We start from the raw sequence: 25,019 nt of genomic DNA, 5'->3' as shown, positions 1-25,019 counted from the left end.
AAAAGTCCATCTACAGTTACCAAAAGGCCACAAATGGTGCTGTGTTTCAAATAGTAGAGCCCTAGCCTTGAGCACAGAAGCTCAGGGACAGTGCCCAGGCACTGAGTTCAAGTTCCAGGAACAGCACCAAGAAAAAAGTAATCAGTTATGAAAAACTCATTTTTAATGTCCTCCCTAATTTGATTTTCTTCACTCTTTTCTATAAGGAACTATAATTGTATGGTTTTATATAATTTTCCTGTTTGTGATTTTATATTTTATACATATATGCTTCACAATGTTATTTTATTCATTTAAAATTTAAATAATTACATCGCTTATAAGTCATTCCAAAGCTGGCCGTCAGTGGCTCACACCTGTAATCCTAACTACTCAGGAGGCTGAGATCTGAGGATCATGGTTCAAAGCCAGCCTGGGCAGAAACTCTGTGAGAATCTTATCTCCAATAAAAACCACTCAGAAAACTGGAAGTGGCGCTGTGGCTCAAGTAGTAGAGCACTCACCTTGAGCTGAAGAGCTGAGGGATAGTGCCCAGGCCCAGAGTGCAAGCCCCACAACCAACAAAAATTAATTATGTAATTAATTAATTAATTCCACAACTTTTTTTCTTAAATTATAAAATTCTAAGATCTATAACTATAGATATATTAGATATCATAGATTGAGTTTGTTCGTTATAGTTGCTTAATGGGATTTTGTTTTATAACTATATTACACTGTCACCTGTCCATTTTCCTAATGCTATGCACTCAGTTGTTCATTTTTTCAGTGTTCCTAATAAAGCAGCAGTGAACATCTTAGTTTTTAAAAAAAAACTATACCTAGTATTTAAGAGACATCATATTTATTCATATTTATGCCTATCAAAGAACCATGAATTAAATAAAAGAAAATGGTATTTTCTCATCAAATTTAGCAGTCTATATGCATAAAGATATGTAGTCAATGCTTTTTTCTCATTATGCATTGTTTTCTTTTTCTCTTCTTTCTATATTCTTGATGTGCCTTTTATATTCATTATTTCATCTCTTTTTATTACTTTCCATAATTCAAAAGCATAAACCAACAAAACAAGTAGGAACTATTTCATGAACTTATAAGAAGTAAAATTTATTGGAAGATGTATACATGTGGTTATATACTTAAATTTAGGCATATATTTAAGGATGCCATTTATTTTACTGTAGCCTCCAGACATAACAGAAGAACTAGATGAATATAAAGAACTTTCCCCTGAAGATCTATATGTTTACCAACCCCCTATCTCTAAACCATGGATTTCTTTGGGCAGTGAAAAAGAAATTGAAGAAGAGTCAGTTAAGGACTCTGGAAGGCAGGTGAGAACCCTCTAGTTATTAAACCACTAGAGCTTTATTCCCAAGGAAGCTATAAAATTTGCTGCCTGAGATGTGGGTGTATGGCCTTTTTGCTTGTTTTTTAGAATAATAGTCATTTTTCTTAAGTGGGATATGGATTTAATTGCTTTCCCCCTCCAAAAAAGAAGGAAGATGTTGAAGTCATAACCCTAGTACCTTAGAATGTGATGCTATTTGGAAATAGGGTCATTGCTTATATAATTAATTAGAGATAAGGAACAAGTTAGGCCCCTAATCCAATTACACTAGTGTCTTTATATGAAGATGCTCTTAAGTAGACATAGACACATGAGGAGAATATCATGTGAAAAAGGAGGGTGAGACTGTAGGGTGTAGCCTCACTACACGGAACACCAAGAATTGCTGGTTGACACTGGAAGCTAGGAGAGAAACAAGGACAGGTTCTGCCTCCAGCGCTAACAGGAACCGATGCTCCTGTACCTTGACTCTAGACTTCTTACCTACACAACTAAGAATAAATTCCTACATGTTGGTACTTGGTTATGACAGCACTTGGGTAAACCCTCTAGAGAAAAAGGCTTCAATGTGAACTCATGGAGAAACTGTGGAGTATTAACTATGCCTCAGAGTTGTCCAAAAATATAGGCCTGTATGCTTCCTATCAGCCCACCAGCAGTCAAGATGTAAGCTTCCAGTCCCTTCCTCGACCTTTCCATAGTACCCACAGGCAACTAATCTCAGGAGCATTCTTCGAAGAGAAGTGGCAGGTGTAGTCTGTGGGAACAGAAAGCACACAGAGCTGAAGTGGCCCACAGAATATATAACAGGATCTGAAAGGATCTGGGTATATAATATATACATTGTCTACCATATATCCACCTTCTTCCCAGTGACATCATGAGGTTCCTTTACCTGTGTAATACGTTGACATGTGTTTGCAGATTACATATATGATATCTCGAAAGCGAAGTGAATTTGGTGCACCAGTTACGTTCAGTGACCAGAATGCTTCCAGTGTCAAAGATGCCTACATTGAATGCACAGCTTACCCAGATAAAAATTTTACCCTGAAACAACTTGAGAAAGATGTTGCTATGCAAGTAATACCCCAAGTCAAGGACATGAGTACTCAGACAAAATGGTGAGTATGAATGGTGTATGCATTTTGCAGACAATGCCATCAAAATCTAGCAACTTCCATGATAATTTTGAGGGATGGTTATAATAAATTAAATGGAAGTCAGAGACTGTTGGCTCACATCTGTACAATCCTAGCTACTCAACCGGCTGAGATCTGAGGATCACGGTTTGAAGCCAACTCGAGCAGGAAAGAAAGAAAAATGGAGCTTAGTTCTTATGGCTTAAACTTATAATCCTACTGCTCAGTAAAAAGGGATTTGAAGCCAGTCTAGCAAACAAATCTACAATATTCTTTATCTTCACTTAACCAGCAGAAATGAGGCATAGATCAAGTGGTCATGCACCTGCTATGAGCCAAAAAGATGAGCAAGAGACCAAGACCTGAATTCAAGCCCCAGTTACAAAATAAAAAAGAGAAAACTAATTCATTGACAATGACATCCATAAAGGAATTTAGGAAGATATGATCTTATTCATTATGATTTTTAATTGTAAAAAAAAATTTTATACAAAGAATATGAATAGGGAAAAATGGGGTCTGGTAATCTCTCACCTGGAATAATACCATCACTCCTAACCAACTGACCACTTTTTTTTTTTTGGTCCTGGTCCTGGGGCTTTACCTCAGGACATGGGCACTGTCCCTAACCTTCAATGCCCAAGAATAGCACTGTACCACTTGAGCCACAGCTCCACTTCTGGCTTTTTTGTCCAGTTGTGGGTCTTGAACTCTGGGCCTGGGCACTGTCCCTGCACTCTTCAGCTCAAGGCTAGCACTGTGTCACTTGAGCCACAGTGCTACTTCTGGTTTTCTGGTGGTTAATTAGAGATAAGAGGCTCATGGATGTTCCTGCCTGGGCTGGCTTTGAACTGTGACCCTCAGATCTCAGCCTCCTGAGTAGCTAGGATTGCAGGCGTAAGCCACCGGCACCCAGCTTATACTTCTAGATTTCTTTTTTAAGTAGTTTATTGGAGATAAGAGTCTCACAGACTTTACTGCCTGGACTGTCTTTAAACTTCAATACTCAGATTTCAGCCTCCTGAGATGCTAGGATTACAGATCTTAGCCACCAGTGCCCGGTTTTCAACTGACCACTTTTAGACCCAGGTTTGATTGTCTTTCTTCCTTGGCTAGCTTTCTTATCTGGCTCTCTATTACTTACTAACACATGTCCATACAGAGTCCTTGTGATGGCATGGAAAGTCCTCTTTCCCCACTGAGGAGGTAAACAGAAGTGGCAGATGGTAGGAAACACTGGCAAGTTCTAGAGCAAAGGAGAGACATGATGGTAAGATTATAAAGATACAACAACCCATGCAGTATGGAGTGAGGGCAGGGAAAAGAATGCCTGGAGTTGAGACTGATCAAGTAGGAGCCTGTTGTAATTAAACCAGGCGAGATGTGATGGGTGTCTAAATTTAGGTGGTAGCAGTAAATAGAGGTGGAAAGGTGACATGTACATACAAAATGCTGTGAACTTCGCTGAAGTTCTGCTGCTCCAGTTGTTACCTAACATCTCTGCTTTTCTTTACCACAAACATGGTCTAGTTCTACTTTCTCTTCTTGAGCTTGCTCAACTCAGTCTTAAACACCTCCTAGCCAGTCCATTTCCAGAACTACTCTTGCTTCAGCTCCTTAGTAAGATAAAACAGGATTGATTCGTTCTTGAAACACTTTTGCCATTTTGCTGATTGCATGTAGTGTTCACTTTCTGATCCCCACAGTAGCTCCTTAGTGGGCCCTTTTACTGGACTTTCTTCTTCTTGGGTTTTAAATATTTTAGGACTCCAATTCCAACTCTTTTCCATCTTTTCTCTAACTAGATTTAATCCCAGAGTAACTTTATCCAACACTGTATTATGCTTCTGATTCCCAAGTGTACACACCCAGCCTCAGTGTCTCCTCCCTCATACCTTTCTCTCACTCGTTCATCATCTGCTTGTTTGGATGACTAATAAGTATCTTAACTTTAAATGCTCAACAACAAACTTAATTTTTTGTTGCTCATAGGGGCTTGAACACTATGTGGATTTCCATATAATGTGCTTGTGATACCCAAAACTTGCAACACCCTGAAGTAAAATAACATTTGTGTCAGTCTTAGACACTATCCCTGAGCTTTTCCCCTCAAGACTAGCACTCTACCACTTCAAGCCACAGCCCCACATCCAGTTTATTGGTGGCTAATTGGACACAAAAGCCTAATGGACTTCCTTTCTCTGGCTGGCTTTGAATGGCAATCCTCAGATCTCAGCCTCCAAAGAAGTTAGAATTACAGGTGTGGGCTGCCAGTGTCCAGCAGCACACTTGATTTTCTATCTCCAAATGTGAAACTTCCTACCTACATATTCCACATCTCTGTAAATTGTAATGAAATTCTCCTAACTACCCACACTTAAAACCTTGGATTTTGTTGTTGGATCTGTCTTCAAAATATATCCACTACGGTTAGCCTAGACCAACACCTCTTGCTTAGATTACTGGAACTCCTAGTGAGCTTCCACTGTCCATCCTTTGAGTTCTTCGTAACCTAGCCAGAGTAATCCTGCTGTAAAATGTATGTCAGAACATGTCTTATCAACGCCCTCTAGTGGTTCCCATCCTGAAAGAAGATACGGGCTTTATATGCTCTGTATCCTGTTTGAGTCTCTGCCCTCATTTCTCATACTTCCCCAGTTCAGCTATGTCATCCTTGTTTCTTGAGTTCTCCATACATATAAATGACTGGTATGTTAATATACAGCTTCTTTACACAGACTTCTCTTTCCCCAAATACTATTAGGCTCCTGGCCTCCTTCATTCCACTTTCTGAACAAATGAGGCATCCTCTGCCAGTTCATGAAAGCAACAGCCTCCATTACTAGCCATGTTCTTTCTCTCTGTTTTTCTTCATGTGGTATATACTTTTCATTCTCTCATCTCCCTTCTCTGCTTAGAATTTAAAGTCAGTAACGTAAGAATTTTATCCCTTTTTTTTTTGGGGGGGGGTCCGGTCATGGGGCCTGAACTCTGGGCCTGGGCGCTGTCCCTCAGCTCTTCAGCTCAAGGCTAGCGCTCTACCACTTGAGCCACAGAGCCACTTCTGGCTTTTTTCTTTTTGCTTATGGGGTGCTGAGGAATTGAACCCAGAGCCTCATGCATGCAAGGCAAGCGCTCTACCACTGAGCCACCTTCCCAGCCCCTTTATCCCTTCTTTTTAAAACTATTGTATCTCTAAATCCTAGGACCATTCCTGGCATGTCCTTGTTAAATGGAGAAGAAAATAAAATAAAGCAAGGAAGGCAGTAGGAGAAGGAATAAGTTAAGGAAGATTGTGCAATGTTTTAGGAGAAGAGCCATGACATACACAGCTAGGGATCTCACACCCAGGAAAATTGGGGTCAGTAGCATGTGGTGCAGTGCAGTAAAACACTCTTCAAGCATATGGAAACCAACAAACCAGATACCATGACATATGATGTTAACTGTTAAATTCAAGGTACATATAGACACTAATGTTTAGGCAAGGAATATATCTAGCTGACAGATTAGAACCAGAGAAAGCAAAGAGAAAAGAAGGGATTTCTAGTAAAACCCTGGAGGTAGTGACACCAGAGATCCATAAACCCTAAAAGGTATGAGCAAGGTAAGAAGGAGAAAAGTATTATGTTAGTGTTAATGGACCTGCGAATTTTGGATTTCTTAGTGAAGGTTCCATCTATATTTCTACCAAGGAATATACAAGTCACAACAGTGCATCAGTCAGGGTAGAATCAGTTGACAAACTCAGAAGGAGCCCTCAGACTCTGATACAATCATAGGACTTTAGATAGAGTGGGCTGTCAATAAATGTTGTCTAATCATACTAGTCACAGCTGTTTCTGTAGAGAGAGGGATCGATCAGATGAGAAGCACAGATTTTACCCACCAAATGGAAACCAAAACCAATTTGAATGGCCCAAACCTAGATGAATGGGAGAATGCTGGTATCGCCTTCCTAAGATGAGAGAGTAAAGAAAGGTAGTTGGGACAAGAGAAGGAAGACAGAGTTCATAACGGTGATGGATGACATCCTGAACCACAACGACAGGCCTCAAAGAGTAATTACAGTAACAGAAGCTGCTTTCAGGTTCCCTTTGCACCAGGAGTTATTCTCAACACTTACATAACTATATAACCAGCTAATTCTTCCATCTTCTCCCTGAAGGAGGCGCTATCTCCATTTCCCAGATAAAGAAATGAAGACAAAGAGAAATTAAAAACAAAAGCTCAGTGTTTAGAACACAATTTATATAGAAACATAATTTCAATTGATGAATAGTTTTGCTAAGAAGCAGTTAGCAGTTAGGTTTTATAAAAGAACAACTCTTGGTTATATGGCTACTTTAACGATCACAAGTACCATGTATTTCTTACCTACCCCCTCCTTCCTGGAACATAGGCGATAAAAGGGAAATTAACATTTGATTCAGATTTGTCTCTTTGGTTCTAATACAAATATTCCTTCTTATCAGCATTCTGCTTTTTGCCATGGATACCAATCTAGGCAAACAAGAAAAGAGTTGTTCTATTAAATATAATCAAAAGTCTCTTTACCCATCGGTGTGATTACTTTCTATTTAACAGGTTTGCCACTCACAAAGACAATTTACTGACATCTATTCAACAAACACGGATTAAATACCTAATATTTTATTGAGCACTTCAAATGTGTCAAGTTTTTTTTGTTGTTGTTTTTGTTGGTCATGGGGCCTGAACTCTGGGCCTGGGCGCTGTCCCTCAGCTCTTCAGCTCAAGGCGAGCGCTCTACCACTTGAGCTACAGCACCACTTCCGGTTTTCTGGTGGTTTATTGGAGATAAGAGTCTCACAGTCTCTCCTGCCCGGGCTGGCTTTGAACCAAGATCCTCAGATCTCAGCCTCCTGAGTAGCTAAGATTACAGGCGTGAGCCACCAGCGCCCGGCTGTGTCAAATATTTTTAAAGCTATGTATGTAATAACATAGCCTAGCCTTACAATAGCCCTATGAGCTAGGTGCTTTAAGAATTTCATTTAGTGAAATAGAGAAGTCAAATAATTAGCACAGGGTCACATGGCTGGTAAGAACCAGGTATCCGTGCCAGGCTACCTGTTATCACACCCTACGTAGGTAATAATTTTGCCATTTGCCCTTTCACAACCCCAGCCTAGGATCAAAGTTTAGTGAGACTGATTGTGACCCCAGATATGTCATACTATGGGTCAAGGTCACAGCACAGGCCAGTGCTGGAGGCAGACTGGCAGGAACTGTTGATCTCAGACTTAATACCATCATTGCTGCTGGTAGCTGCTCCTACCTTTGTATTCTTTTCCTTTTTTCTTTTTTTTTTTTTTTTTTTTTGCTAGTCCTGGGGCCTGAATCTGAGCCTGGACACTGTCCCTCAGCTCTTCAGCTTAAGGCTAGTGCTCTGCCACTTGAGCCACAGTGCTACTTTTGGCTTTTTCTGCTTCTGTGGTGCTGAGGAATCGAACCCAGGGCCTCATGTGCACAAAGCAAGCGCTCTACCACTGAGCCACCTTCCCAGCCCGAAGCTTTGTATTCTTAAAGCAAGATGTCTTCACCTCAGCACAAATGACACTGGGTAATTCTCTGCTGTGGGAAGGCTTTCTTGAGTTTTGTAGGCTGTTTAACATCTTTGGCTCTGCCCACTAGCTTCCAGTGGTATTTTCCAGTTGTAAGAACCCAAACTCTTTCCAGACATTGCCAATTATTCCCCGGGATGGATGTTGCTGGTGAAGTAACACTAATTTAACAAAATGAAAACAAAAAGGCCAAAAATGTACATGTGGTAAATGTCAATAATAGATTAAGCTGAGTGAAGCATATACATAAGTTTTTTTTACAGCTTTTCTGTATTCTTTAAATGATTTCTAAATGAAACTTGTGTGAAATAAGATCTTTTTGATTGGATTGGGAAGAAATACATGTCAACTTTGGTAATCGATATCAATTGTCCATGATAAAAAAAATTAGGACAATAAAAAATATAAATAAATAAAAAAAATTAGGAGCCAGGTGCTGGTGGCTCACAGCTGTAATCCTAGCTACTCAGGAGACTGAGATCTGAGGATTGTAGTTCAAAGCCAGCCCAGGCAGGAAAGTCTATGAGACTCTTTTTTTTTTTAATTTTTATTTTTATTTTTTGTGAACATACTGTACAGAGGGGCAAGATAATGCGTACTTTTCTTATCAAGCATTGCAGCCTCCTCCTTTGTTTACCCTTCACATCCCTTCCCAGCCTCCCCCCCTCCCCGGCCCCCCACCCAATCCTCCCTCCCCTCCCCCTGCACCAACGTTGTAAAGCTCATTTTCGACATGACAACTTGTAGTCTCATTGTTGCAACAGGTCCACCTGTATCCTTAAATGACTTGTTTTTCCCCATCTCCTCCACAAATTATACCAACATCAAATATAGTGAAAGCAGGGCTTATATTGTGGGGGAGGGACATACAAAGCAACAAAGAAATAATCTTATAAATGCGTTAGAAACAAATGCATGAAAGACAAAAACATTAAAATACATATCTAAGGGTTCATTTTCCTGACATCACATTATCTGACCTTTTCCGCTTGACTCATACATATACTAGATATTGCAAATAAGGGAAACCATGGGACCTATGTTTCTTTGGGCTTGGCTTACTTCACTTAATATAATTTTTTCCAAGTCTTTCCATTTCCTAACAAATGGGGCAATGTCATTCTTTCTGATGGAGGCATAGAATTCCATTGTGTATATATACCACATTTTCTTGATCCATTCATCTACTGAGGGGCATCTGGGTTGGTTCCATATCTTAGCTATGGTAAATAATGCTGCAATAAACATAGTTGTGCTGGTAGCTTTAGTGTGGTCTTGTTTGTGATCATTTGGGTAAATGCCCAAAAGTGGGATTGCTGGGTCATAGGGGAGCTCTATGTGAAATCTTTTCAGGAACCTCCATATTGCTTTCCAAAGTGGTTGAACAAGTTTACACTCCCACCAACAATGAAGTAAGGTTCCCTTCTGTCCACATCCCCTCCAGCATCTGTTGTTGTTAGAGTTCTTGATTTTTGCCATTCTAACTGGAGTGAGGTGGTATCTCAATGTTGTTTTGATTTGCATTTCTTTTATGGCTAGGGAGGTTGAGCATTTCTTCATGTGTCTATTGGCCATCCTTCTTTCTTCTTCAGAGAAGTTTCTCTTTAAGTCTTTAGCCTACTTATTTATTGGGCAGTTGTTTCTTTGAGGATTTGTTGTTGGGGGATTTAATTTTTTTGAGTTCCAAGTATATTTTAGATATGAGACCCTTGTCTGTTGTATAGCTAGTGAAGATCTTCTCCCAATCCGTGGGCTTTCTGTTGATCTTGCTAGCTATGTCCTTTGCCATGCAGAAACTCTGCAACTTCATGCAATCCCATTTGTCCAACCTTTCTTTGATTTGTTGTGTTTCTGGGTCTCTATTAAGAAAATTTCGGCCTGAGCCAAGGAGACCTAGGGTTTCTCCTATTCCATCCTGTAATGACTCTTATCTCCAATAGACTACCAGAAAACTGAAGTGGTACTGTGGCCCAAGTGGTAGAGCCCTAGCCTGAGCTGAAGAGCTAAGGGACAGCGCCCAGGCCAAGCCCCACAACCAACAAAAATAATAATAATAATTAGGGCATATAATTTAAATGTAAATACCATGATACTATTGCCACAGTCAAATTTAATCTGTTGTGCCCTACACTTGCTTTTTTTAATCTAAATTTTGGTATTCAAATTTCCTCTAATATATAGGACATATCCTAAAAATGCTACTACGCAATATTATCCAAGAGAATTCTCAGAAGAGGAAAAAGAAATACTGGGACAGTCCAAGTCTGTGGCTGATTTCCTCAACAGTGTGTGCACAAGGTAAAAGAAACCACAACATTTTATGCAATTATTTTAAATAACTTTATGTATGAAACACAATTTCATAATATGGAATTTTCCACTCATAGTGTCGTTTCTATTTTCAAAAACTTTCAAATTTTGGAGCATCTCAGGTTTCAATACAACTTTTGGATTAGGGATACTCAGTCTCTGTATTTACTTTTAATTTTTTCTTCCTTCTTTAGTCTCCTTCTTAGCTTCATTGACCTGTTTGTTTGTTTGTTTGTTTCTCAGTCATGAGACCTGAACTCTGGGCCTGAGTCTGTCCTTCAGCTCTTCAGCTTAAGGCTAGTGCTCTACCAGTTGAACCACAGAGCCACTTACGGCTTTTTCTGCTTATGTGGTGCTGAGGAATCAAACCCAAGGCCTCATGCATGTGAGGCAAACATTCTACCACTGAGCCACCTTCCCAGCCCCACTGCATTGACTTTTATAGTATAATGCAAATGCCTGTGGCTATTAATAATAATTATCATGATGGAAGTATTTGTAAAAGTATCTTCATGAATACAGAACCTGATTCAAGTCAGAGGCACTTTTTGGATAAGCAAATACCATCACTAATTTTTGGGTTGTTGCCATTCTTAGTGACTGTGAAAAAGAGATGTCTTTTAAATAAAAACTTCTATGCTGATAAAAATGACCCTGGGCAGAGTTCCGGTCTCAGAGAGCCAGTATCAGAGCTCACAGAAACAATAGTGGGCAAGTCTGCTGGTTTTGCTCAATAACTTGGTTTCTATTTCTTCCACAAATGAAAAATCTGTGGTCAAGTTCATAAGTAACAATGTTAGCTTCAAGAAATATAATTCCACCAGGATGGATAGGCTCTTCATTCTTCATCAAATGACAAAACGAAATCCAGTGTCAAGTGAAAAATGATTCCAGAATTAATTCATTTATTGGAGGGCATCCAAAAGCAAAATAAACAATATTAAAATACAGACAATGCTAAAAAGAAAAAAATATAGTAAAAGAAAATTACTTGAGTACAGAATACTAATTACAAACTAAACAGCATGCAAAACACCAAACATATGCAAATAGTCCAGGAGACCAAAGTCCTTCAAGGTGACACTTGAGTAGGTTCAGAATGGGATACAGAAAGCACTGTGACCCCAGGCACAATCTCTGTGGCCAGTGTTCAGAGCGGACTCACCGAGACATGTCTGGAAGATACTGGGATTTACAGATTCTGACGGTGTCTTATACCAGCCAGTAGAACACTGCCACAACTTATTTCTCCTAAATCCTTTATTTCACATAGGGTTCATCATGATGGCCAAATATAATTGAGAATTATCATTATTGTTGATGGTGTTGTTTCATTTAATTTTTCACTTTTTATATTTTTATTGTCAAGGTGCTATACAGAGGGGTTACAGTTACCTAAATAAGGTAATAAGTACACTTATTAAATTTATTAAAATAGTAATTATTATGATTATTTTTGTTGTATATACATGGAAGAACTGTTAAAAAAAATCTCCATATCATTGAATACTAAAAATCCAACATCTTAATTACTTTCCTTTTTTAATGAAACAGCGTTGAAATAGCCTTGCAACAAAATGAACTCCTGAACACGTTTGTCGATGACTGGAAGTTCCTGGCAGAAGAAGAAGGCACCTTTGGGGACAAGACTGATACCCACCTGAAAGAGTACCAGTCCTTTACGGACCTTCATAGCCTCATCGAGAAAACAGTTACCTGTGTCTGCTGGCATCCAACCATCTACGGTGAGAAGAGAATGCCAGCATGCCTTTCTGTGCTGAGATCAAGATAGTCTTGCTCTTCCTTGCAAAAATGACTAGATCCATTGCTATAAAAAAAAAAACAACTTTCATTTGCTGAATGCCAGACATCTTTAGAGCAAGCACCTCCCACACCTCCCCTTGTCTTGTATCCTCCCAGAATGGTGCTGAATATACGTATTATTATCTCTACAAAGTTCTTTTCTGGGAAGTGACTTGCAGGTCACCCAGATAGCTCAACGAATGCAGAAACTGGATGCAACTGGGGGTTATTGGACTCCCCAGGCTGAATTAACTTCTCCTAGCCTTCTTTCTGTTTGATTACTGGACAAGATGGTAAACACACTCCTTTCAAAGAGCCAAGTATCTAAGAGCAGGAGTGTGTGCAGGTGTAAGGAAGAAAAGAGAGGTCCCTGCCCTGTTCCCCGCCCCCCGGGCCTTTCCTCATAAAGAAAAGAAATATAACATTCTTGTTGTTACTAAAACCTTCCAGGTCCATTGTTTTAACTTTCATACTAACAGCTTATCTTAATTCAGACCATCTAGTTGTAAGTGCTACATAAGTAACATGTCGCTGGTGGTTACTAAATATATTTCATAGAAGAGCAGAAGCTATAGCTAGGCCCAGTGGCTGATGTTCATGATTCTAGCTCCTTGGGAAATGGAGATTAGGAGGACTGTAGTTGGAGGCAAAAAGTTTAAGAAACCCCATGTTAACAAATAAAAAGCTGGGCGTGGTGGTATATGGTTATCATCCTAACTGCAGGGAAAATGTACATAGGAAGATCACAGTCCAGGCATAAATGTGAAACCCTATTTGAAAACTAAAGCAAAAAGGCCTGGGTATGTGATTCAAGTAGTGGAAAGCCTGGCAAGTTCAAGGTTCAGAGTTCAAACCCCATTACTGCCTTATTGCCAAACAAAACAAAACAAAAATAAATAAACAACAACCAAAGCAACTAGATCACAGCAAATGCTGGCAGCACAGCTCTCTTTCATGTTCATTTGTTACTGGTTTAAATTTCTCTTCTGCTTGTGCTTCATTCAGGGCTAATAGTTGTGTCAGTAGCCGTGCGACTCTCCTATGAAGACCGAGTGCACTTCTCTGGTAAACTATTGTTGCAACCATCATTGATTCTTTTCTGGAGTTTCTCTGATCCCATACATCCTCAGGTAATTAATGACAACTATTCCTGCAGTCTTTTCATTTATTACTTTCTCAGAGGTCTTAAGCAGTTTTTATTGAAAACCACTTTGTTCATTTGTTTATTTATTTTTGTGCCAGTCCTGAGGCTTCAATTCCGGGTCTGGATGCTGCCCCTTAGCTTTCCTATTCAAGGCTAGCTCTCTGCCACTTGAATTACAGCTACATTTCTGGAGATGAATCTTGCAGACTTTCTTGCTGGTTTAGAACTATGATTCATAGATTTTAGCCTCCTGAGTGGCTAGGATTATAAACCACAAAATATTTTATAATCCCATAATATTTTAAGCACTTATAAAGTTAGGATTTCTGGATTGCAGAATTTCATTCATTTTGAGCAAAACAGAGTTTATACTTGTGGAATGTTACAGTCAGCAGTAACTCCACAATTTGCAGAATTGCTAGTGGCAGCCCTTTTACAAAAAAAAAAAAAAAGGTGGGCACCAGTGGTTCATGCCTATAATCCTAGCTATTCGGAAAGCTGAAGTCTGTGGATTGTGGTTCAAAGCCAGCCCAGGTAGGAAAGTCCATGAGACTTGTTTCCAATTAACCACCAAAAAGCCTTAAGTGGGACTGTGTCCCAAGTAGTACAATACCATCCTTGAGCTAAAAAGCTAAAGCAGTAGTAAGTGCCTAGGCCCTGAGTTCAAACCCCATTACCAAAACACACACACACACACACACACACACACACAATTATAACATGCCCAATAATGACATACTCTCTGAGGTAGGTGGCAGGAAAGCTGGGCTCCATTGCAAGCACACCTATTCTCAAAAGTGCCTTTAACTCAGAGGCAGAACTCTTAGGATGGCCTCAGGTGCATGTTACTTAAAGATGGTTATACAATTAGAGTTTCAGTATCTTCATTCTATTTTCTAACCATCATTTTCATGTTTTCTCACTCTCTCTTGAATTTGTGGGATTACTATAGTTAATGCTGGAAAGCCCAGATGACATCTTCTGCTTCAAGTTCTGTCCAAGTGACCCTAATATCATTGCTGGAGGCTGTATAAATGGGCAGGTACTTATCCATTTTTTTCACCATTTATTAATGCGAATTATGTTCTGTAAGAAGTTTTGATTTAGTAGTGTCTTGGACATAGGATTCATTTTAGCAAAGAAAAGGCATGCCAACTTTATGGTAGTCGCCCTGCAGAAACAAGGTTGTAAAAATGTGTTAGGCATGATCCCAATACCCCAGGTATTCCTAGGGTAACAAAGTGATGGAGTTTCCACAGTAGAATCCCATTTTGTATCAGCTTTCATGGAAGAAGACAGTCTACCCACATTACTACTTTGTGAGGAGACCCCTTCTGAGATGTCCTTGAGGTCAGAGGTCAGAAAATAATGAAATTCACAAGAAAACACACATGCAGCCTTGACCTCATGTATATATGATATCACATCTGCCTTTTTTGTCTTACCATTAAAAAAAACTGGGGCTTAAATTCAGATCCTGAGCTCTGTTCCTTAGTTTTTTTTCTGCTCAAGATGGTGCTCTACCATTTGAACCACTGCTTTTTACTGGTTTTTTAGAGCTAAGTCTCATAGACTTTCCTATTGGGTTGGCTTCAAACCATGATCCTCAGATCCCAGTCTGCTAAGTAGCTAGGATTGTAGGCAAGAGCCATGAGCACTTGGCTGTCTTGCATTTTTAAGTAATCTAATTTATACGAAATTCAGTTCCTAGCCTCCAATATTCTGTTTACTAAGGAAGCAGAATAAAAAATGGTAATGCTACCATATAATATAATTTTAAATTCCTTACTATCCAGTGGGTTTGATGATCAAAAGGGCATATGATTCTGTGTGTGTGTGTATAAAAACATCTATGTGGTTAACATTTAAATATGTGTATCTCCCTTGCCCATTTACCCAGAACTAACCCCCAAAAAGCAGAAAAACAAATTTTCTCACCATCTTGTTCAACATTAACTGAGGGTCACAATGATGAGCCACCCTATCCTCCAAGCCCTGAAAATTCTGAAATGCTTTTGTTATGCATGACAAAAATTATTCTTATTTCAGAATACTTTTGAAAATCATATGATGAAAATGAACTTGATGAACTAATGAACTTGATATTTTATATTAAGTTTTTGATAATTTGAAAGACTGTCATTAAAAGCTAATCTTCAGAGCTTCAGATTCTACTTTATCCGCTTCCCCCCCCCCCCACCTTTCTTTTCTGCTCAGTCATGCGGCTTGAACTCAGGACCTGGGAGCTGTCCTTGAGCTTTATTGCTCAAGGCTAGTGCTCTACCACTTTGAGCCACAGCATTACCTGGTGGTTAAATGGAAATAAGAGTGTCAAAGCCTTTCTTGCTCAAGCTGCTTGAACCCAAATCATCAGATATCAGTCTCCTGAGTAGCGAAGATTACAAGCAGCATGAACTACCAGTGTCCAGCTCCCCACTTATTTTTTTAATAGTATACAAAAATATAGGCTGACTATTACATTCAGTTCATATCATCACTTATCAACACTCCTGTCATTTCTTTTCAAATTGCGTATTTGTACTTAACTCTGGAGAACTTAATTCCAGAGAGTTCTTGGAAATTCTGATTTCCCCTGGGTCGAAAGCAGCTGCACCTGCAATCATACCCATGGTCAGAGGAGGAACTCCTCTCAATGGAAAGGACAGTACATGAAATTTCTCTTGGATTTTTAAATATACTAGCATTCATCAACAAAAGCCAAAAGCCCAAGTGCTGCAGGTAGGGTTGTTGTTGTTGTTGTTTTTTAATATATATTTGCTTTAAAAGTGGCGCTGTGGCTCAAGTGGTAGAGCACTCGCCTTGAGGTGAAGAGCTTAAGGACAGCACCCAAGCCCAGAGTTCAAGCCCCATGACCGACCAAAAAAAAAAAAAAAAAGTTGCTGAATTACTTAAGATATAAACTAGGTTTGCTTATCCTACATACCAATAATCTCCTAAAAAATTATTCAAGAGCTGATTTAGCCATGTCCTGGAAAATGTGGCAATAAAGCTCATTTCTGTTTTAGATCATCATGTGGGATATCACGGCACATGCAGAGCGCATAGAAAACATCAAGTCGGGCAGCAGCAGAAGTAAAAAAGTCTCACTCAAGGTTGGCTTCCTGTAACTTTTCACTTGCAAGTTTGGGGTTGTTTTTGTTTTTGTTTTCTATTCAGGTATTTATTGAAAAGTACATAATAGAGTTGTCAAGTTTAACATTCAGTGTAAGCCAAGTGCTAGTGGATCAAGTCTGTAATCCTAGCTACTCAAGAGGCTGACCTCTAAGGATCACAGTTTAAGAACAGCCTGGAGGAAGAAAGTCCATGAGACTCTTACCTCCAATTAACCAGCAAAAAAAAAAAAAAAAGAAGAGCTGTGGCTCACATGGTAGAATGCCAGCCCTGGGAGGGGGGTGGGGAGGAGAGGAGGGAAGCTAAGAGGCCCAGAGTTTAAGTCCCAATACAACACAAAAGAAAAAAGCAAAAACAAAAAAGAAGACAGACTCAGTACAAAAAGAAAAAGAAGAAAAGCCAGGCACTGATGGCTCAAGCCTGTAATCCTAGCTACTCAGGAGGCTGAGATCTGAGGATGGCGGTTCAAAGCCAGCCCAGGCAGGAAAGTCCATGAGACTCTTATCTCCATTTAACCACCAGAAAACCGGAAGTGGCACTGTAGCTCAAGTGGTAAAGCACTCACCTTGAACTTATGAGTTCAGGGATAGCACCCAGGCCCAGAGTTCAAGCTCCACAACCAACACACACACACACACACACACACACACACACACACACACACACAGAAAAGAAAAAGAAGAAAAACCAAAATTATTTCCCAGGCCTTCCCATCTGCTTGTGAACATGGTCTAAATCATTTTTTTTGGTCAGCCATGGGGCTTGAACTCTGAACCTGAGCAATGTCCCTGAGCTCTTCATCTCAAATCGAGTGCTCTACCACTTAAGCCACAGTGCCACTTAACATCTTCTGGTGATTAATTATAGATATGAGTCTCACAGACTTTCCTTCCTGGGTTGGCTTTGAACTGTGATCCTCAGATCTCAGTCTCCTGAGTAGCTAAGATTACAGGTGTGAGCCACCAGTGCTTCACTTACAAGTTGCATTCTTATTAAGTTAAATGAAGGAGCCAAGTGACTTGTCTAAAGCCATGTTGTTGGAGGATAGAAAGACCTTGTGTCCAGGCTCTGCATCACCATCAGTGAGTCTGGACATGCCACCACCAGTACATCAGGAATTGGTTCTCATGTAGAAAATACAGGAGTTATCCTTCCTGACTACAATGTACTATCACTTGAGCATGTGAAGTGTGAGCCTGTGGATACTGTCAGAGTACTTTGAGATGTTTCTTAGCTCCACATTCTATATTTATTCATCCTATGGGATGTTCTTTCCAGCTCTAAGTCCTCAGCCTTAATAATGATAAGTCTCTTCCCAAAGAATATGATATGGAAAAACTCCTGCAAGAATGTGATATCCCATAGGTCCTTTTATATAATTATTATTATTGTTGTTGTTATTATTATTTTCTTTCAGTTCAACATGTCAGTTTACAATGCATTGTGGTCAATGATTTTTGAGGAATGGATATATTTGCTAGCTTTATATGCTAACAACTCCATAAAAATTCCTATATTTGTCTCATCTATTAATAGTAAAAGCCTGAAAGAGCTTGCAGTTTTTAATAATAATGGAGAATGAAGTTATGGTATATCGTCCATATATTGTGAACTTCAGAGATAAAAATCGTAGACTCAACTGAAAGGAAAAACGGATAATCCTATTATCTAAATATATGCAATATAAAAGCACTCACATATGTTTTTTCCTTGAACTGGTATAACTCCAAATTTTAATTAGAATGAGGAATGCAGTATGGTGAGCTCACTCATCAAATCTCTGAACCATAACCATGCGTTAACATTTCTGCAGCCTATGTTTCTCCTTGAACCAGAGAGTAATAAAGAAGCAATGTATGTCAGACACTGCGCAGTCTCTTCCATCGAACATGGACATAGGAAGGTAATTACAGATATACACTGGCTGCCTGACACATTTGAGGTGAGTTTTAATGTGCTTTGTGTTTTATACTTTTCACCTACAGTACTGTAAAATCTCAGATCTCAACCAATAAATGTGCTTCCAGTCAGTAATTCATTTTCATATAAATTGCAAAATAACCAGAAACTAAGGATTAAATAATGCTGGCAGATCAGGTGGACCTGTTGCAACAATGAGAAGTACAAAATGTCATGTCAAAACCAGCTTTACAATGTCGGTGGGGGGGGGGTATGATTGGGTGGGGGGGGGAGGGAGGCTGGGAAGGGAGGTGAAGGGTAAACAAAGGAGGAGGCTGCAATGCTTGGTAAGAAATGTATGCATTATCCTGCCCATGCAATTGTAACCCCTCTGTACAGTATGTTCTCAAATAAAATAAAATAAAATTTAAAAAAAAATGCTGGCAGATCAATATCAGGCCTGGGGATAACAAATGAAACCAGGGTTGGGGGTGCAGTATTATAGCACTTGCCTAGAGCATGTTGAGACCCTGGGTTCAAATTGGCTTTAAGGGATCAGTGAGAATGTAATGAAAAGGAACAGTTAAGCCGAACAGGGTGATACATACCTGTAAACCCAGTTACAAGCCTGTAATTGGAAGATTGCATGTTCAAGGCCAGCCTCGGCTATATAGCAAGACTCCCCCCTCAAACCCCCACTAGAAAAAAGTAAGGAAGCTAATCATTCAAGTAGTAAGGTTTACAGTCACTAAAGCCATAGATGGTTTTAACATTGGTGCAATACAACAAAGGAGAAGGTGAGTGTTGAATATGTAGACATAAAGTGCAGTTATTGTATTCCTTTACATTTCAGCTTTTAAATTTGTGATCTTAGCCAGTAGGGGCAGGCATCCCTAGGATCGATGATCCACAGTCATATGCAGTTTTGCCAAGATAGTTTTGAACTGAACATGCCAAGAAACTACTGAGTGAAAACTAGCTACGGAGTAAGGCATCCCTCAGATACCCTAGACTATTTGCACTTGCTTCTAAGTTCACAAAGTCAGTACGCTCTCCAAGTATTTTCTCTCCAGGACACAAAGGGTTTGAGAGATGAAAGCATCAAGGGACAGAGCCCAGGCCCAGAGTTCAAGCCCCATGACCAACAGAGAGAGAGAGAGAGAGAGAGAGAGAGAGAGAGAGATGAAAGGATCAAAGAACATTAGGAGAAAATAGTTATGAGGGTTATTATAGCTCTTTAATAATTTAATATTATTAAAATGGATATGGAGCGACAATATGTTAAAAGTCATAATGGGGCCAGGTGCCTGGTGGCTAACACCTGTACTCATTTTTCCTAATAGGTTAACAGAATGGGGTCTGTCTTTGAGAATCGAAGTGGAATCTGTTGTCAGCTTATCACCTGCTCAGCAGATTGGTATGTGATATTCAAACATTTCCTGAAATGCTTTAATACAATGTGTTCCTTTTTCTTAGAGGCTACTAAAAATAATATTTATTACATGAATTAGACCTAACATAACAGGACAGAATGTTATAGATTAGTTCATGTATAAAAAAAATTATCTTATTTTATATTGTGCTAGTCTTGGGGCTTAAGCCTGATTTCTACCCCTGAACTTTTGGGCCCAAGGCTAGCACTCTACCAGTTAAGACACAGGTTCACTTCCAGATTTTTGATGGTTAATTGAAGATAAAGAGTCTCACAGGCTTTCTTGCCTGGGCTGGCTTTGAACTATAACCCTCAGATCTCAACCATCTGTAGCTAGGATTACAGGCATAAGCCATTAGCACCCACACACACACAAAAAAAGCTTTTGATAAGGACAATTTTTGTACTAACTGAGTTGATAAAGGATACAGTGTTAGCCATAGTTATTTTCTGTTTCATATATTGGGCACTATAAATTCACTGTATGTGTTGTTTACATTCAACTTTATCTCATAATTATGAAGATTTTTCACATTTAGGTTTTTACATTTTTATTGCACATTATAAAATGGTTTATACCATTTTATAACATGTTGAAGAGTTTTCATTTAGATGAAACTGAAGTTTCATAGAACTATGAATTAGTAATGATGTAGGAAATATGGACACTAATATATTTATCTAAACTCTAAAATATTAGAGAAAATACTAATAAAAACAGTTTTGAATAATAAAATTTCAGGCCCTAAGAGGGAAAACAGGAAGTGTAAGGAAACTGAATGTGGTTTGCTACAGGGGTGGGAAATGATATTTAAAAAGGTCTATAAACTGGGCACTGGTGGCTCACCCCTGTAATCCTAGCTACTCAGGAGGCTGAGATCTGAGGATCAGGGTTCAAAGCCAGCCCACGCAGGAAAGTCCGTGAGACTCTTATAAACCAATAAACCACTCAGAAAACCGGAAGTGGTGCTGTGGCTCAAGTAGTAGAGCACTAGCCTTGAGCTGAAATGCTGAGGGACAGCATTTAGGTCCAAAGTTCAACCCTCACGACTGACAAAAAAAAAAAAAAAAAAAGGGTCCACAGAAGGGCTGGGAAGGTGGCTTAGTAGTTAGACTGTTAGTTAGGCCTTGCATGCATGAGGCCCTGGGTTCGATTCCTCAGCACCACATATGTAGAAAAAGCCGGAAGTGGTGCTGTGACTCAAGTGGTAGAATGCTAGCTTTGAGCTGAAGAGCTGAGGGACAGCGCCCAGGCCCAGAGTTCAGGCCCCACCACCGACTAATAATAATAATAATAATAATAATAAATAAAAAGGTCCGCAGAAAACACCGAGGCTGACATATGAAGATCAGTTGGTGGTTGAGAAGGTGGTGTTTGCAGATCATCTTTCTGTCATACAAAGCGGCAAGGGAACATTCTAGAACATGTGGGGCTCTGACAAGTTGTGGCTAGGTGATGAGATGGCCAGTAGAGCAAGAGGTTGGGCTCAATATGAGCAAAGACCACACCAGGTAAGGACTTCAAGATTATTCTGAAAGACTGGGAGCTGCAGCAGTGCTTTAGTGCTTTAGCTGAGGAGAAATGCTAAACAATTTACGAGCTGTAAGTTTCTTCTTGAACCCTTGTGGAAGGCTGAACATCCAGGGGAAGAATGGAAAGCAGACAACAACCAGGAAGTTGTTGCTTAAGTCCTGGGAGTAGGCGGTGCTTCTGTCCATTAGCTTTTCTACTTACTACACTCTTCAAAGGTGCTGTTTCTCCCCAGGAGGAAGCTCCCCAGCCCACTCCTGGCTTTATATCTTACAGTTATCAAACAATAAATTTTAATTTTTTTCAGTATAGGGTTTGAACTCAGAGCTTCACACTTGCTAAGCTAGTGCTCTGCTACTTGTGCCATGCCTCCATTCTGGATTTTTGATGATTATTTTGGAGACGGAGTCTCGTGGACTTTTCTGGCCAGGCTAGTTTTGAGTCATGAGCCTGTAGATCTAAGCCTTCTGAGTAGATTTAATTACATAAGCACCAGCACTTTACTAAATTGCTTTACTTACTTATTTTATTTTCTGTATCTTTCTAATAAATTGTTAGTTTTCTGTGTTTTTTTTTCCTTTGCTGTGTTATTTGCTGATTGATTCTTACCACCTATAACAGAATAGGTACCTAATTTATTTGTTAAATAAACAAGAAATAAATTTACACACACACACACAGTTTTGGTACTATTCATAATAGCCAAGGAGTCAGCCAAGGTGCCTATTAACAGTTCAATGGGTAAAGGAGGTGTGGTATATCTATCTATACAATTATTATTGAGCCATAAAGAACAAAGTGTGTCACTTGCATCATAGGTGGAACTGGATCATTATGTAAGTGAGATAAGCCACATTCAGAAAGACAAATATTGTATGTTTTCTCTCATATGCAGAATCTATATTTTTTATTTTATTGTGAAAATACTGTACAGAGGGGTTACAATTACATGGGCAAGATAATGAGTACATTTCTTATCAAGCATTGTTGCCTCCTCCTTTGTTTCCCCTTCCCACCCCTTCCCATCCTCCTCCCGCCTCTCCACCCAATCCTCCTCGCCCCCCCCACCAATGACATAATGACTTGTACATCTCATTGTTGCAATAAATCCACCTGTATCCCTATTTAAACGATTTGTTTTTCCCCTTCCCCTCCACAAATTATATCGACATCAAATACAGTGAAAAGCAGGGGTTATACTGTGGGGGAGGGACATACAAAGCAACAAAGAAATAATCTTATAAATGTGTTAGAAACAATCACAAGAAAGAAAAAAAACATTTGAATACATATCTTAGGGTTCATTTTCCTAACATCACCTTATCTGACCTTTTCTGCTGGACTCAGACATATGCTAGATATTGCACATAAGGGAAACCATGGGACCTATGTTTTTTTGGACCTGGCTTACTTCACTTAATATAATTTTTTCCAAGCCTTTCCATTTCCTAACAAATGGGGCAATGTCATTCTTTCTGATGGAGGCATGGAATTCCATTGTGTATATATACCACATATTCTTGATCCATTCATCTACTGAGGGGCATCTGGGTTGGTTCCATATCTTAGCTATAGTAAATAATGCTGCAATAAACATAGTTGTGCTGGTAGCTTTAGTGTGGTCTTGTTTGTGGTCATTTGGGTAAATGCCCGAAAGTGGGATTGCTGGGTCATAGGGGAGCTCTATGTGGAGTCTTTTGAGGAACCTCCATACTGCTTTCCAAAGTGGTAGATTTTTTTTTGAAATTAAAAGACATGAAAGTAATAAAAGACTACTTGAGAAGATGAAGGGGACTCACACAGCGGGAGGGGAAAGGAAAACAGCAGAGGGAAATATGGAGTTGAGTATAATCAAAGGAAAGAGCGTACAAGTGTGAAAATGTCATATAGAACACGTTTTGTGCAATTAAAAAAAACTTTTGAATTTTTTTTTTATTAAACAGCTTTGACCCTAATAGAAATAATCACAGCTTAACGGAAGTGGCGCTGTAGCTCAAGTGGTAGAGCGCTCGCCTTGAGCTGAAGAGCTGAGGGACAACGCTCAGGCCCAGAGTTCAAGCCCCATGACCGACCAAAAAAAATAAAAATAAAATAAAAAGAAATAATCACAGCTTAAGCCTAAGAGACAGACAGCAGCATGAGCAGCATGGAATTACAGGAGAGGCCCTACATGACCAGCATAGACATAAGCCAGAGAGACCTAATTAATACATTAAACTATATACTTTAAATGGGTAGGTTTTGTAGTATATAATTATGTTATAATAAATCTCTTGCACTTAAAAAAGATTGTGTCAGTCTGCAAGTTCAATGCACATAGATGGTATTAAATGTTCTAATTCTCTAAAATACATGCAAAAAGATGCTCTTTTATAAAAATCTTATTTTCAAAGACATTGTAACATAGCTTTGTCAATGTGTAGTAGCATAAATGTACTTGTACTTACTTGTACTGAAGAAAACAATCAAAACTTTCTTTAAGCACAATATGTTTCTGGGACATTAGACCAATGAAACCTGCCACGACCACCCAGCCAACAGAGAAAAAGAAAGAAGAAAGTATAGAAATTCCATTTGATGTGCCACCTACTTTTTTGCATCTTGATCTTTCCTGGAAACCCCTCGCTAGGGTAAGTAAAATGAATCCATTCCAGCCTTCTTGCTGACGTGCACTATGCATCGAACATAAATAGCCACACATATATACCACCTTACAGTTTAATCAATGAATAAATTTCTTAGTGGAGGATTTATTTTGATACTGCCCAGACCAAACCAGAAATCAAAATCATTGTGAACTTGAGATTGATCTTGTACATATAAGCAAGCCAAATTTTACAATTGGTTTGTATAATTATTCAATTACACTTTGGTTATTTGAAAATTGATTTGTGCTCAGGTTAGCCCAGAAAAATTGGTCTTTCTTTTTTCTGTACATTTTACTTATCAAGAGTAAAAATTACGTCTGACCAAATAGAACTGAAAATGTGAGAACTGAGAATTTGTCTTTATCTTGAATCATAGAACTTGAAGAAAAGCAACTTACCTAGAGAACCATTTGGTTAAGAATAGAATGTATGTAAAATGTGAATAGGTTTTTTTCTTTTGAATGTTGAACTTTAATTCCAAATGTAACACTTTTCTTTCCTGTGAATTTATAGTATCATACTAGGATAAATTACATAGTTGCTCATCAAAATAATTATTTGCAGAAAAAGCACTAAGAATATTTCTAAAGTAGCTGGGAAAGAATTTTAAAAAGGGATATTAAAATTTTTCTGGGGTAATATTTACTGAGTTATGAATAAGTAAAATAAATAAACAAAAACATTTAAGAATTATTGCATAGGCCTGGTGCCAGTAGCTCATGTCTGTAATCCTAGCTGAGAAAGTGAGATCTAAGGATTGTGGTTCTAAGCCAGCCTGGGCAGGAAAGTCCATGAGCCTCTCATCTCCAATTAACCACAAAAACCTGGAAATGGTGCTGTGGCTCAAATGATAGAGTACTAGCCTTGAGCCAAAGAAGCTGGAGGACAGTGCCCAAGACTTGAGTTCAAGCCCAAGGCCAGCAAAACAAAACAAACCAAAAGAACCTATTAGGATATCTTATGGAATCTAATTGAATATAAGACTATTGCAGAAAGAAAACATCACATGAGACTTTGGGATTTATGAATATGCCCCAGAACA

At 39.1% G+C, this 25,019-nt stretch overlaps 1 protein-coding gene across 1 annotated transcript in view; it reads left to right on the top strand.

Annotated features, from left to right (window-relative positions):
• Dnai3 (dynein axonemal intermediate chain 3) overlaps window positions 1-25,019 on the top strand; it is a 49,226-nt gene that overhangs the window by 5,616 nt on the left and 18,591 nt on the right. Inside the window, exons 5-13 of the mRNA XM_042681335.1 lie at window positions 1,188-1,337; window positions 2,279-2,478; window positions 10,260-10,376; window positions 11,943-12,133; window positions 13,197-13,321; window positions 14,288-14,377; window positions 18,281-18,409; window positions 19,710-19,783; window positions 23,812-23,959. Coding sequence (XP_042537269.1) covers window positions 1,188-1,337; window positions 2,279-2,478; window positions 10,260-10,376; window positions 11,943-12,133; window positions 13,197-13,321; window positions 14,288-14,377; window positions 18,281-18,409; window positions 19,710-19,783; window positions 23,812-23,959 — 1,224 coding nt within the window. The remainder of the gene's footprint in view (window positions 1-1,187; window positions 1,338-2,278; window positions 2,479-10,259; window positions 10,377-11,942; window positions 12,134-13,196; window positions 13,322-14,287; window positions 14,378-18,280; window positions 18,410-19,709; window positions 19,784-23,811; window positions 23,960-25,019) is intronic.

Source organism: Dipodomys spectabilis, unplaced genomic scaffold (genome assembly GCF_019054845.1).
Source record: "Dipodomys spectabilis isolate Male_0828 unplaced genomic scaffold, ASM1905484v1 ptg000002l, whole genome shotgun sequence".
Classification (NCBI taxonomy): domain Eukaryota; kingdom Metazoa; phylum Chordata; class Mammalia; order Rodentia; family Heteromyidae; genus Dipodomys; species Dipodomys spectabilis.
The sequence above is the reverse complement of the archived record's forward strand: the minus strand, read 5'-3'. Positions and strand labels throughout refer to the sequence as shown.